The sequence below is a fragment of the Papaver somniferum genome, chromosome 6 (genome assembly GCF_003573695.1).
Source record: "Papaver somniferum cultivar HN1 chromosome 6, ASM357369v1, whole genome shotgun sequence".
In the NCBI taxonomy this organism is placed as follows: domain Eukaryota; kingdom Viridiplantae; phylum Streptophyta; class Magnoliopsida; order Ranunculales; family Papaveraceae; genus Papaver; species Papaver somniferum.
In genome coordinates, this window is record NC_039363.1 from 139,659,761 (window position 1) to 139,675,033 (window position 15,273).

Consider the following 15,273-nt stretch of genomic DNA (forward strand, 5'->3'; position numbering starts at 1 on the left):
TTCCAGTCCGAAATTAACTTATGGTAGGATAGTGTCTGTAGCGGCTTAATATAGTGTGGTGTTCAAATCTGGACTAGGTCCCGGGTTTTTCTACATTTGCGGTTTACTCGTTAACAAACTTTTGTTGTCTGTGTTATTTCTTTTCCGCATTATATTTGTTTATATAATTGAAATATTAGGTTGTGCGTAGTTCAATCAATTGGTAAATCCAACCTTTGGTTGTTGATATAAATTGATTGACACTTGGGAATTGGTCTTTGGTACCGTCCAAGTTATTTCTTATATCAATCGGGCTCACATATTTCTATCTTTTCGATTGCAAATTGTATTGAGAAATTGAGATATAACCTTTTGGTATATTTCTTGATTGAGCTCACTTTATAAGTTGGTGCTCTCAGAATTATATTGGAGTTAATCCATATAGATTGCCGAACGAATTATTGGGTGTGGTTGTTATACCCCCGCCTTTTCAGGTACCCTCTCCTTTTCAATTAGTATCAGGGCAGGCAAACATTATTAAACTTAACAAGTTTTTGTTAGTGGGAATCCAAATTTATGGACAAGAGTTCATTGTCTGAAAATATACCATCATTTGTTGAAAGCGCTGTTTTTATGGATAATATTAATGATGTCGGGTCTTCCTCCTTCTCAAAAATAGACGAACATTTAGTTTCCATAAACTAGTCAAGTATTCTTGTTATACCAACTACCTCAATGATGAGTCTAACTTAGATGTCGCAAGGGAAGAAGTCAAGGAAAGTGCTAAGATTCTTAAACATCTTAGAATTCAGACTTCTGGAATCAACATGCTGAAAAACTAAGTCAATACTCTCATTGGTAAGGTTAATGAAAAAGATTCACGAATAAGGATTCTTCTCGAAAAAAAGGCTGAAGAGGATATGGAAATTATATCAATATAGGCACGACTATTGAAAAATTCCTTTGAACTTAAACGTTTACATGATACCCTTCCTACTCCTTGTAGATCTATTTGAGAATCTAAAAAATTAGCTTTATCAATGGCCTCTGAAAAATTAAGAAGTTAAAAAATGATTGTCAATGGTACGTATGATGTCCTAGCAAAATCTCCTTTGGAATACCATGCTCAAAGTGTCACTACTTTGATAAGGGATGAACAATTAAATTTCTCTGACTAAGAAAAAATTGTCTCTCCTAGTAGGACAAGTACTTCCAGTAACTCTCGGGTCAAGATAACTCATTCTGATCCCATTAAAACTCAAAAGCTTCGCCACTTATGTAATTTATAAGGACACATTCGTAGGAAGTATAAGCTTAGACTGGAGAACCGTCGATTCAAGAATCTCCAACACACCTTAAATCCGATCTTAAAAGGTGTAACTGACATTATAAACTATAAACCTCTTGGTTCGAGAAAAATGGGTATTAATCCTTACATCAAGGTATCATATCCCAAGAATATCAGTTCTACTTACTCCACTAATAATCTAACATAAAGCAAGAGTATTTGCTCAAAACTTTCCAAGAAGAACTCGAAAAAAACCTTCGAAAATATGGGTTCCTAAAAATACTCACATTGCTGCTAAGGAATTTAAGGAGATACCGGCTAAAGAAATTGTTCAACTGGATAACATGAAGTTGATGATATCAGGTTACAATGATCTTATAGACATGTTATCATGCACATTCAAAGAAAAGCAGACAAACTCGGGTAAAGGTTCTAACTTCATCTCCTTCCATAATGATAATGAGTCTTATGATAACTTCTCCAGTCCAAAGGGTATAAACTCAAAGGAAGAGTCATGCATAAATATAAACTCTTCCGCTTGAATCAGTCTCCATATGCTAAGGTTTTTTTGGGTACACTATTTATATGTCCCTACTTCTGACACCCAATAAATATATCCTTATACAACAATAAATATGTCCCTACTTTTTAATAACCTTATCCATTTAAAATTAGATTACCTTAATACCCGCACCTATATAATATTTTTCTTTATTTCAAAATGGAACAAATTTATTCATCTACCACTTCATCACCACCACTAGCACCACCACCACCAACATTAAACTACCATTCCACCACCACCGTTAAACGACCACCACTTACCAACCACGACCACCACTAATATTCCACCACCACTCCTTCACAACCACCATTACACCACCAACAGTCCTCCACCACCACTAGTCCATCGCCGCCGCCACCACTAGTCTGCCGCCACCGCCACCGTCGCCCCCGCCGTCACCACTGGTTCAGATATTTTTGGATAAACAACAATAGTTGATCCAAATAAAAATAGAACCAACAATAGAAGTTGACCCAATTTAGGCGATCAACTGTTGATCCAAAAAAAAAAGGATCAACAGTAGAAGTTGATCCATGTAAATGGAGTGAACTTGACGTGATTCGAACACGCATCATCTGACATGGAGTCAGTCATGCTACCATTGCACCACAAGTTCAACATTGGAAGAAAAATTACATGATTTAAACTACAAGCATGATTTAAACTACAATCATGATTTAAACTACACTCATGATTATACTTATCCAAGGAAATAATGTCACAATAGGAGTTGAAAGGATCAACAATAGTTATTGATCCCATAAAAAATTGGGTCAACAACAGGAGTTGATCCCAAATGGATCAACAACCGTAGTTGATCCCATAAAAAATTGGGTCAACAAATAGCAGTTGATCCCATAAATTGGATCAACAATAGTAGCTGATCCCGTAAAAACTGAAGTAAATAGGTTTATTGAAAGGACAATTGCTGGAATACCATCAACAAATGCAACCAAAATAAATGTGCAGGTTTCTTATTGCTTGAACAACGCTGGAGTCAATATTTGTAACAACTGCAACAATAAATACAAAATGTAAGTGTCATCTAAAATCGCAACCGACATTAAAAATTCAAGTTCATGCACATCATACTTATGTGCCGTATCTACTACACATAATAACAAATGAGAAATCAACCAAACATAAAATGCTCACTACTATATATAATACCTAAAATGGTAATACACCAACACCAACGTTGCTATTGATTTTTTATATGTATCAGCTGTGAGTGCAAAGCTTCCAGCACCAAACTCATATCCACTATGCCAAGGATGCCCATTGGTAATAGGACGAAGCAGACTATACTCCAGACTGTGCTTTCTTGAGACATACATTACACCGGTCTTCCTGTTTCAAATGGGAGATAATGTATAAATAAAAAAGAAAGAAGTGGGATAAGATTATACACTACTGTTCAGGTTAAATACTAAGCATTTGCTTAATCCTGAATAATGATATACAATCTCAACGTAGATTTCAATAACACCACTCTTGACAGTAACACTAACAGTTACTATTGTGAAAGCACACAAAGTGAAAAATTCCTAACCTGACTGTGAGTGTTGTACATAATCGGTACCAAAATCCACCCTACCAAGTCCACTGCCACCACTACCAAGTCCACCAATTCCATCACCAACACAGAAGCGTCTCCTTCTCCAAACCTAATCCGACTTTGTCACCACCAAAAAGGCATCCGACTCCAAATCTTCCTCACAAATCAACAATATTAGTACCACACATGCAATTGCATTTACAACAAAAACAAATGACATCAAATTTCAACGATCTGTATATAATTTTAAATCTAAGCATGATTTTATGAATTTAGACCTAAATTTGTAGATCTGAATCTCAAAGAAAATCGAATTACCAGAATTCGAATCCTAGGATAAGATTTACTATTTAAAATTAATCTTCAAAATCCTGAATTATGGCGACAGCGAAGGTGGTGATAGTTGCAGGTTCGGTGACGATGAAGATGGTGGTGGTGGGATTGGTTTGGTTTGATTTTGAATCACAGATCTCTCTCAATTTCAAATCTAATTGGTTCTTGAATCTGTTATAAAGATGGAGACGGTGACTATAGAGGTGGTGGTGGTGGTTATGGTACTGGTGGTGTTGATCGTGGTGGCGACGGAGATTGTTGTGGTGGTGACGGAGATTGAGATGTTGTGGTTCGTGTTTTTATCAAAATTGAAGAAGTTGAAGTATATATCACATAAAGGTTAAAAATGGAAACTAGGAAAAATACGATTTTAAATAAATTTTCAATTATGCCATCAAAGACATTTGTAAAGTCTATTAGGGATATGTGTGAAGCCCATCAAAAAGAGGGATAACTATTAAATTTCCACGTTTTTTTTATATAGTGCACCAGTCAATTTACCCATCTACCTGGCCAGACAAATTGGCTAAAATGCCAATGCCCATAAAAAACGGCCTTAGCAGCCATTTAAAGACTCGCTACCCTTTACAGAAGGTAACCGAGAATTACTTTGCAGGGTTTGAAGTCTTAAACTCGCATAACATAAATAAAATTTTCCCCACCGCCAAAAGTTACTCAATTTTGGCGCGAAACTTCAAAATTTCCCGCCACATTAAACCGCAGTACATAAAGAGTCTAAAAATCTAGGGCAAGATCAGTTTTCCTTCTTCCTTGTGAGATCCGAGAGAGAGAGAGAGATCGAAAATGTCTGAGCCAGAAGTTTCAGGGAGGCGAAGAGGTAAAGGACCAGAGGCCTCGGCGCGAGCCGAAGCCATGGAACGATTAAAATCTCTTCGTCAAGGTGGAAAGAGATCTGAAAATGGAGTTCAAGTAAAAATGGATGATCCAATCTACGATTTATTAGATGAAGATGAATACGAATCACTCAAGAAGACACGAGCCGAAAAATATAAAGGATTCATAGTTGATGAGGATGGTCATGGTTATGGTGATGAAGGTCAAGAAGAAGATTGGACTAAATCTGGTGTTTCATTTTCATCAGAAGAAGAAGAATCTGAAGGAGAAAATGAAAAAGTTAAGAAGAAGAAGAAAGAACATGTGCCAGTTAAAAAACCTAATCCATTATTAGCTGCTGCTGCTTTAATGGGTAAGCAACGTTTATCTTCAATGTTTACTTCATCAGTGTTTAACAAAAAAGATAAACCTAAAGGTTTATCTTCAGATAGTTTAGTTGATGATGTTATTGCTGAGTTTGCTCCTGATGAAACTGATAGAGAGAAACGCCGGAGGGGGGAATCCCGATCCATACTGCGTTCTGAGAGTTTGACTCAGAATTCCCTAATTAAGAGTAGGAGTGAGGGATTAGTAAAGGTTAATTCAATTGTTAGGTCTGAGTCTATCAACGTTAATGGAAATGGAAGTTTGGTAAGGGGTAACGAAGAAATTGGGAATCAAAATGATGTTGAAAAGGAATCCAAAGATGTGGAAATGGTATGTGCTGATGAGGTGTTTGATAAATTTCCTCAGAGTCACGACGACTCGATGATGGATGATAAAAGTGGGAATGTGGAGAGTTCTGCGATCATAAGTGAAGTGAAAGTGGAGCCTGTAGTAAAGAAGGATGAGGTGTTCACTTTCAATGCAAAAATTAAGAAAGAAACACATTCTCCCTGGAGTGCTACTGCCGATTTAAACGCCGTAAGAAATGAAGTTAATGGGAATGACATCCATGGCGTTGTGGGATCTGATTCGGATAAAAAGTCTGAAGAGTCTGAGCTTTTGAAGGATTCGGATGGGTCATTGCCGTTCTACTGTATCGATGCTCATGAGGAGTTCTATGGTGATGGTACCATTTATCTCTTTGGAAAGGTAATTTACATTCTTTTTCTGTTGTTCATTACATATGAAAAGTAAATTTGAAATAAGAAAAATTACCATGATGTGATCTGGAATGATAATTCTATTCTTCCCTCCATGGAATTCTTAGCCTGGTTTAGAGACTACCTATACAACTTTGTATGATAATGTGGGTTGCCTGAATCATGTTGGTTGAACCGTAGATGTTTTCTATTTTGTTTATTCTTATGAAAATACAATTTTGACGAGCTGGGTTTTGTCAACGGAGTTAGGTGAAAGCAGGAAATACATATCAAAGTTGTTGTGCGGTTGTAAAGAATATGCAGAGATGTGTATATGCCATCCCAAATGGTTCTATATTTCAAAATGATGCAATCTTGAAGCTCGAGGAGGATGAAAAAGAAAATCGAATTACTCTTGCAGAATTTCGCTCACAGCTACATGTAATCTTTTCCCATTTAAGTCATTTTTCTTATATATTATAATTGATTCTGGTACTGGATGCTTTTCTGTTCTGATGCATGTATCAATTTCATCAGGAGATGGCATCAGTATTAAAGAATGAAATAACAGAGAAGCTGTTAGATCTTAATGTATCAACTTTTAGTATGACTCCAGTTAAGGTGTGTTACATTGGATTGGTTCAATTGTTAATTTGATGTATTATACTTAAGTTGTGTACAACTTTTCCCAGGTTTGTTTTTTCAAAAATTACTGAAGAATAATCTTTGTACAATTCGCAGAGAAACTATGCGTTTGAGCGAACAGACATACCTCTAGGGGAGCATTATGTTCTCAAGATAACTTACCCATTCAAGGTATGTCTTTATAAGCAGTTGGATCACAGTATGAAAGTTTATGGAGAGAAGACTAACAAAAGGTTAAGAGAGAAGCATTAATTGGTAAAATAAATTCTTGAGAAGCTGTTGTTCGTTGCTGACAACTTAAGATGCTACCTTAGTCAAGTTCACTATTTACTTAACACTCGCTGAGCAGTCCGATATCTTAAATTACCTATGACGCCATCTTTGATGCCAATTTAGGCCGGCGCTTATTTTCTGAAAATATGCTTTTTGAGGGATCAAAAGATCTTCAAAAATATTTATATGTAAATTGTTGGGACATTTTCTGGTAAAAATCTGGTTCAACTAAATTATAGTATCACAAACAAGCTTACATAGTCGTAAAGTTGAATTTGCAATCTCCAATTTTTTACGTCTGAATTGAACAAATGCAGGATCCACCACTTCCTACAGATCTCAAGGGAGAGCATTTTTCTGCTTTGATGGGAACTCATTGCAGGTAAATTTGTTTAGTACCAAGTGGATTCATATACACGATATATAGTGCTTTTTGGCATCCCACACTTTGAATATATCCAAGGTTAATGTTATTTCTCGATTTAGTGAAGCTAATGTAAACAGTTTTGTTTGTGGAGTTAAACCCCCTAGGTATCAACATATCTAGGCTGACGGATGAAACTGTAGACGTCGTTATCAAATGGAATTATTCCGGCTCTTGTTCTTTTTTGTCTACAGATTCACAGGCAGCATTTACTTAAACTCAATGGCATACATCAAATACATCTAAAACTTATTTTTATAGATGTAGAGTTTCTTGATTTTTTTTGGTTGGATATATATTGCCTGCTGCATATATGTGCGTGGAGAAGTGAAAGAAATTGACCACTGTCATTTCTGCAGTGCCCTGGAGCATTTTCTAATCAAAAGGAAAATAAGTGGACCCTCTTGGTTATCGTTTTCAAAGATTACCGTTCGTCAAGATCCTCAGAAGGTGAGCTTTTCAAATTCATGCTCGCTGCACATTCTTATTACCTAGTGATTTGAGTCACTATTAGCAACTTGACATAACATGTTGAGGTAACTTTTGTATAGGTAAGCTGGTGTATCTCCGAGGTTGTTATTGATAATCCGAAGGACGTGAGGATTTCATCTTCCACAAAATTCACCATGGAGATTCCTCCAGTAGTTGTTACGTCCATAAATTTGAAAACGGTCATCAATGCAAAGCAAATGAATGAAATTGTTTCAGCATCTCTTATCTGTTGTCGCAAGGTCAAGGTATGGTGATCACAGAAGGTGCTAGGTTGGAACTGCTACACAACCAATTTTCAAACTCTTATATTTTCTTATTAAGTTTCACTGGGTTAAGTCTTAGTTTTCAGTCTTGTTTTGTTTAATCTTGGTTCATTCTAGCAGATTTCTGTCTTCTTTCACTAGCAAGTGATGAGAATGCCATGGCTTGGTTTGATTTATCAGTCATGGAGAATCTTATAATTGAGGCAGTTATAAGCTTAGTGGAGTCTGTTACGTCTGTCCTAGATTAATTTGTTCTCTTGGCTAACTAACTTGTCAAGTTGATTGAGATTTTATATACTTATAGTATTTACATGGATGTCATAGGTAAACACTGCTTTGACACTTCTCTGTGTAATTGTTTTACTCAATGATAACTTCTGCTTCTGTTTTCAGATCGATACTCCCATGTTGCCATCAGAATGGACGGATCCTAGGGTACTTAGTCATTTCACTGTTGTTCGCAAGCTTGAAGGAGGCATCTTTCCAATGGGATTTGCAAAGGAAATTGCAGATAGAAATGCAAAGGCTGTCAGTACTATTAATCTTGCAGCAGAAGGCAGGTAACTATAGTTTTATGCTGTTTCAACTCTATTTATTCCTTTTTTCTAAGAAAGCTGCTAAATCTACCTTTTCTAAGTATATTCATTTATTTCTTCCCTTTGTTTCTTTGTTACAGCGAAAGAGCTTTGTTGAATCGTCTCATGCTTGAATTATACAAATTGGACACTGACATCTTCGTTGGGCACAATATTTCTGGCTTTGACTTGGACTTGCTTCTTCACAGGGCTAAGGTTAAATTTTACTTACTGACATGATCACAAACTTCCCAACTAGTAAAATAAAAATACTAAGTTGAACTGCACATACAAGCCTGTCTAAACATGTCAACAACAGCAAAGTGTTACCTCTTGGGACGTTGTCAATATGTGTCAGATACATGGTTTACATTTTCTGTTGACTGCAATATTCAGTCGGACTTTCTGCTACTTTCTTGTGTAGGCTTACAATATTTCAAGCTGGTCCAAAATTGGTCGTCTCAAGCGTTCTGTGATGCCTAAGCTTACTAAGGCAGGCACCATTTATGGCTCTGGAGCAAGTCCTGGGATCATGTCTTGTATTGCAGGACGTCTCTTGTGTGATACCTATCTGTGCTCTCGTGATTTATTGAAGGAGGTAAAGTGCTGCAAGCTTACCATAAAAACACAGTTTCAACAATCAGTAAAAGACTTTTTGTTCAATATTATTTTTGGATGCAATTTATTTTTTTGCAGGTGAGTTACTCTTTGACAGAGCTCACAAGGACACAGCTAAAGAAGGATAGGAAGGAAATTGCTTCACATGAAATCCCTAGCGCATTCAAATCATCAAAATCACTTATGGAACTTGTATGTACTTGATGCTGACTTTTTGGCCTCTTTTATCTTGGGTTATTAGACTTTCACTTAAATAAATATATGCATAATTGATCAGGTAGGGTATGGAGAGACTGATGCCTGGTTATCCATGGAGCTAATGTTCCATTTGAGTATTCTCCCTCTTTATCGCCAGTTGACTAACATTAGTGGCAATCTATGGGGAAAGACTCTTCAGGTATGTTATTGCTTATTTTCGATGAAGAAATTTGTTTCTTCAGCCTGAATTTGATTTCTGAACCACGTCCAACATATCTACTGTTCAGGGTGCTAGGGCGCAGAGAGTGGAATATCTTTTGCTGCATAAATTCCATGCTTGTAAGTATATAGTTCCTGATAAGATTTCTGCTCGCGAGAAGGATAACTTGGCAAAAAGGAGTTTGATACATAGTGCTGATGGTGGGGATGTTGATGATGTGAACAACAATGAAATCACTTCTGAGAATGACCCACAACAGCTGAATCAAGGAAAAAGGAAAAAAGTTCCTGCCTATTCCGGTGGTCTAGTTTTGGAGCCTAAGAAAGGCCTATACGACAAGTATATATTACTTCTTGACTTCAACAGTCTGTACCCTTCGATAATTCGGGTAAGTAGCTTTTTAGTTGCATCAACTTTCTTGTGCATATAACATTGATATTACTGTCTTTTTATTTACTTATTAGTTCATATGGTTGAATCCTTGATTACTTTATAGGAATACAATATTTGCTTCACCACGGTCGAAAGATCTGCAGATGGATCAGTACCTCATTTGCCATCTTCTAAAACTCCTGGAATTCTGCCAGAGGTAAAGTGAAATCTTATGAGGATGAAATAGCTTATGAATATATCTTCACTGCTCTCCCTTTCTCTCTTACTCTATGACAATGATGTATTGTTGCAGTTGTTTATCATGCCTGCTCTCTGATTGTGTTTCTTTAGTGCCCGTGGCATCTTAATTTAGTTGGGAACTTACATTTAAGTTGTCACTTGCCAACTCTGTAGTTGCTGAAGGGCTTGGTAGAAAGGAGGAAAAAAGTTAAGAAGGACTTGATTAAGACCGCGTCAGCGCTACAGCGTCAGCAGCTTGACATTCAACAACAAGCACTGAAGCTCACGGCTAACAGGTTTTCGTTTCGGCGTTGATATCTTGTTTCTCATGTGATTTCTATTTAGTCAATGTGGAACTAAACTTTTTCGTCGTCCTGCAATCAGTATCTATGGATGCTTGGGGTTTTCCAATTCCAGATTCTATGCGAAACCACTTGCAGAGCTTGTAACACTGCAAGTAAGTCCAAATCAAATATACGAATAATCTTGGCCGTGTTTCATACATCATGTTTTTGAAGCGTTGCTTGACCCTGCAAATTCTTTTTCAGGGCAGAGAAATTCTGCAAAGTACTGTCGATCTTGTCCAGAATGATTTGAAGTTGGAGGTCAGCTTCGTTATTAATTCTTAAGTGTTTAATGAGATTTATTTCTTTTCCTTCCAGTATTTCATTTGTATATTGGTTATAGTCAGTTTTTGACGAGGGAACATAATCTCTTCTGTATGACAGGTAATATATGGTGATACAGATTCAATCATGATTTATACTGGGCTCGATGATATTAAACAATCCAAAGAAATTGCATCAGAAGTAATCAAGAAGGTAAATGGTTTGATGAAAACTAAGCAACTGAGAGTATATGGGGATGCTATATCTTTCTTTATTCTTTGAATGTTGGTGACGAAGGTGAGTGAGTGACATCTTTCTTTTGTTTTCTCATGATATTAGGTCAACAAGAAGTATGAGCTTCTGGAGATTGATCTAGATGGGTTGTACAAGAGAATGCTCCTTCTCAAGAAAAAGAAATATGCGGCCATCAAAGTGATTTTTAATAATGGGAAACCAGAAGAGGTTGGAAATTTTCACCTATGCAGTTCTTTCACCTGGAAATGGTTCACAAGGACCATAACCCTTTCCTTTTCCATGTTTATGTACCTGATTCTTTCATTTTCGTGTATTTACTAGAGGGAGGAATGTAAAGGTCTTGACCTGGTTCGCCGTGACTGGAGTTTGCTATCCAAGGACATTGGGAAAGACTGTCTTAGCCATATATTATCTGGAAGGTACAGCCAAACTTTTATACCAATCATGTTCAGTTTGAAAACACAGAAGATTTCACTGCAGTTATGCATCAGCATCATGGAAGACATTCCTCTGTTTGGCACTCCGAATGAATCTCCTATACTTCTTAAGTTAAACCACTTCGGATGTAAAAGGTTTACATACGGTGTTAACAATTATGATAATATATCCTAATCTATTTGCTCGTGCTTGTAGATCATGTGAAGATGTTGTTGAGTCAATACATAGCTCCCTCATGAAGGTACATACCCGGTATCATGTGAAAACTGTAACTGAAACTCACCACTTAGTTTGCTCAAGACACCTTCAACTAGTCAATTTATTCAGCAGAAAAGGAGAGCACTGATATCTTACTTGTTAAGCATAAAGAGAATATGTCGGACCAAGTTTTACGTTACAACTTTTTTTGTCAATGTTTTGCAATACAACTTCATCGCAAAGATATAACAGTTTTCTAAATGACCAGGTACAAGAGGAAATGAGGAACAAGAGAGTCGAACTTGAGAAATATATCATCACAAAGACGTTAACAAAACCACCTGAAGCTTACCCAGATGCCAAAAATCAGCCGCATGTAAAGGTGAGAATAAGGAGCAACGCGATCATGTATGTGTGTTCATAATAATTGCTCCTCTTTAACTTTACTTGGCATATATTTTTCAGGTAGCTCTAAGATTGAAGAAAGCTGGCTATTCGTCTGGGTGCTCTGCTGGTGATACGGTTCCTTATATTATTTGCTGCGAGCAGGTATTGTCTTTTTAGAATTGTGCACTGCCATGTATAGTTTAGCATACTTTAGCATGGGTTTGTAATGAATACAAACAAATGAATATCACCAAAAATTGACTAAGATCCTTTTAATGTTGGATGTAAAGGGTACCACCAGTTCTGGTTCTTCTGCTGGAATTGCCGATCGTGCTAGGCATCCCGATGAGGTGAAAGGAGACAACAACACTTGGATACTTGATCTCGAATATTACTTGGCACAGCAGGTTTGAAAATCAATTTTATTTGTTGCTGATTTTTGTGCAGGTCTGTTTAGTGCATTAAGTTAAATTTACTCTCTGCAGATTCATCCAGTGGTATCACGGTTATGCGCTTGTATTGAAGGCACAAGTCCAGCACGTTTGGCTGATTGTCTGGGTCTTGACTCATCCAAGGTTAGTGACACTTACTATCAGGACAAAGTAATTGTTCATTTCCAGTTGTTGTTTCCCATATTGGCTTCGAGTGTTACTGACTCTTTTAACGACGGAAATGTACAGTTCCAGTCTAAAACAAGTGAAGTAGCAGTTAGTGATTCATCTCCCTTACTCTCATCTGCAATGGACGATGATGAGAGGTAAGCTTTCTATCTGAGTAGTATTTATGTAACTTTTCTCTAATGTGACATGTCCAAGAAGGCAAGAATAAATAGTAGGACGATCTTGATTGGTTCACTCTGATGAATCAAAATTGCAGATATCGCGGCTGCGAGCCTTTGCACTTGTCTTGTCCCAGTTGCTCTCATACTTTTGAGTGTCCCTCCATCTCCAGCTTGGCGCTGACTTTATCAAGCAGCGACAATCTAGTAGGGTCAGATGAAGAGAAATTATCTTCTCATTTTTGGCTCAGATTGCGTTGCTTGAAATGCCCTGACGAGGGTGAAGATAGAGGCAGAATGACTCGTGCCATGTTAGCAAACCAGGTAAACTACAGAACCTAAATCTTATTTAGTCTTCGGATTCTTCAGGCGCAATAATTTTTTTTAATAGATGTCCCACATGGCTGACAACACAATTCCAAAGTACCTTTTACACGTTTGTAGAACCAGTAGGCTGTTTTATTATGTTTCTATTTCTACATTGGGCTAATGTGCTAAAATGTTCAACTGAAATTTTGAGCCCTTAAGTTTACGTCAAGGATTCTGATAGTTCTAACAACCTGAGTTTACATTCTTAAACAGGTAAAAACCCAAGCAGATGGGTTCATATCCATGTATTACAAGGGTGTCATGACGGTATTTCCTTGCTACATTTCTGATGCATTTATATGAGTGATGTAGAAGAATTCGGTTTACCAACACTTCTTCTGATGATTTCTTTTTGCTTGCATCTCAGTGTGACGACGAAACGTGCAAATATACAACTCGAGGTCTTAATCTGCGAGTGGTTGGTGACTCTGAGAGAGGAACAGTTTGTCCAAACTACCCTCACTGTAACGGGCATCTTGTCAGAAAGGTCTTCATCCCAACCTATTCATTTCTCCCTATTGTTCTTTTCCTTGTGGATATCTTATTGAGATAGTATAACCATGGGTATATCATCTGCAGTACACTGAAGCCGACCTATACAGGCAGCTCACATATTTCTGCCACGTTTTGGATGCTCTACGATTCGTCGAAAAGGTTGCGATCTTTTTGATAAGTCTATTGAAAGTTACCTTGTGTCCAAGCAATTAGTTGTTTCTCATCGATATTTAATTTGACCTGCAGTTGGAGCTCAAGGTCAGGATACCATTAGAAAGAGAACTTGCAAGAATCCAACCAATGGTTGATTTGGCAGCATCAATAGTACAGAAACTCCGTGACCAGTGCGCTTACGGATGGGTCCAGATGAAGGACCTCTTTGTCAGTCTTTGAATGGCTGAATGATTCTTCTCGATGATTTTGTAAATAATGTCATATAACTCAAATATAGATGTCTGTCGGTTTTCAGGCAAAAAGGAATTTTAAGAGTGTACAAAAAAATTGAGGATGTCACCTTATCTTATTATATTTCTTTTCACTTCACCTTGTAATCTCACTGACATATAGAGGATGTCAACTGAACAGGATTTTGTTCTAGTAATGCTGTCAAAAATTGAGTCTTTGGTGGGAAGTTCTCACCTGTTTGTGTAATATCAGTAGGACTCAACCAGGTTTTGTTAGTCAATCCTATGGGAGCGAATCTTGTGATCATATATTTGAAACAAGAATGATGTGTACCATTCCACATGCTCATTCTACATTTTTCTACTTCAGCCTTATCTCAAGTCAGTTGAAAATACAGTACACTTCAGGGGGGAAAACAGCACAGAAAAGTCCGAAAACAGATGAACAATGAGTGGACTGCTAATCTAGCTCCAAGCTTAGCACTCCCATAGGACTTAGGAGGTTTCCCTAGCTGACGTGGACTGATACATGTGTATCTTCCTTTTTCCGGGAATTAGTGATTCTCAAGAAGGATTGAGGATAAAAATATAATTTGGGAAGGAATATTGATTTTTAGGCAGTATTCTTAAACAAAGTAATATACCTAAAAAAAGAATATTTCCTAGACAAGGTAATATTTCTAGATAAGAAAATATATACTTAGAAAAGGAATTAATCCTAGATAAGGAATATTCCTAGACAAGGTAATATTCCTAGAAAGGGAAATATAACTAGAAAGGGAATTATTTCTAGATAAGGAAATAGATTCCTAGAAGGTTTGGGAAACCGTCAAAGCTATAAATAGAGATGTTTAGCTCACAGCTAAGACATCTAGAGTGGTTTGTGATACAGACACACCTAGATCAGAGAGAAGTTTGTGAGGCAATTAATTATTGTAAAAGCAAGCTTAGTAAAACAGTTTAAGGTTATCCACTGTTTAGAGAGATTATGAGCGTAACAAAGAGAATTGTAATAGTTTTATTGTTCATAATCTAGAGAAGATATTTTCTTCGAATTATTACTTGTGCTATGTTTTCTAAGTTTCTCGTGTATAATTATTCTAAATTCCGCCTATATAATAATAGTCACCAAGGTACAGAGATCAACACGTATCAAGTTGGTATCAGAGCAAGTTCATTTCTTTTAGGGAAGATTCTTGTGGTTTATGGTCTTCACTAGATCTCTCTACAAACAGCTTGGTGAGTTACTCGAGAAGCAAGAAGACGTCTAAAGAACAAGGGAACCAAAGATGGGAAAATCAGTTGATGATCCTAAGCATAGCGAACCAAAAACTATGGAAGAAAAGGTGGCTACGCTACAAACATTAATGAAGTCTTAT

At 37.0% G+C, this 15,273-nt stretch overlaps 1 protein-coding gene across 1 annotated transcript; it reads left to right on the top strand.

The window, feature by feature from the left end:
- The first annotated feature begins 4,509 nt into the window (after nucleotides 1-4,509).
- Nucleotides 4,510-14,170, top strand: LOC113289533 (DNA polymerase alpha catalytic subunit-like). Its single transcript, XM_026538806.1, has 31 exons — nucleotides 4,510-5,652; nucleotides 5,913-6,083; nucleotides 6,180-6,263; nucleotides 6,384-6,458; nucleotides 6,878-6,942; nucleotides 7,344-7,434; nucleotides 7,536-7,721; nucleotides 8,133-8,299; nucleotides 8,416-8,530; nucleotides 8,739-8,912; nucleotides 9,011-9,124; nucleotides 9,210-9,329; nucleotides 9,418-9,738; nucleotides 9,847-9,939; nucleotides 10,137-10,258; nucleotides 10,347-10,419; nucleotides 10,511-10,567; nucleotides 10,691-10,783; nucleotides 10,910-11,032; nucleotides 11,147-11,244; nucleotides 11,459-11,504; nucleotides 11,730-11,843; nucleotides 11,927-12,010; nucleotides 12,139-12,255; nucleotides 12,334-12,423; nucleotides 12,529-12,605; nucleotides 12,725-12,950; nucleotides 13,209-13,262; nucleotides 13,363-13,482; nucleotides 13,575-13,649; nucleotides 13,737-14,170. Exons 1-31 carry the CDS (start codon nucleotides 4,528-4,530, stop codon nucleotides 13,881-13,883), a joined length of 4,617 nt encoding a protein of 1,538 aa, XP_026394591.1. The 5' UTR covers nucleotides 4,510-4,527; the 3' UTR covers nucleotides 13,884-14,170.
- Nucleotides 14,171-15,273: the final 1,103 nt, after the last annotated feature.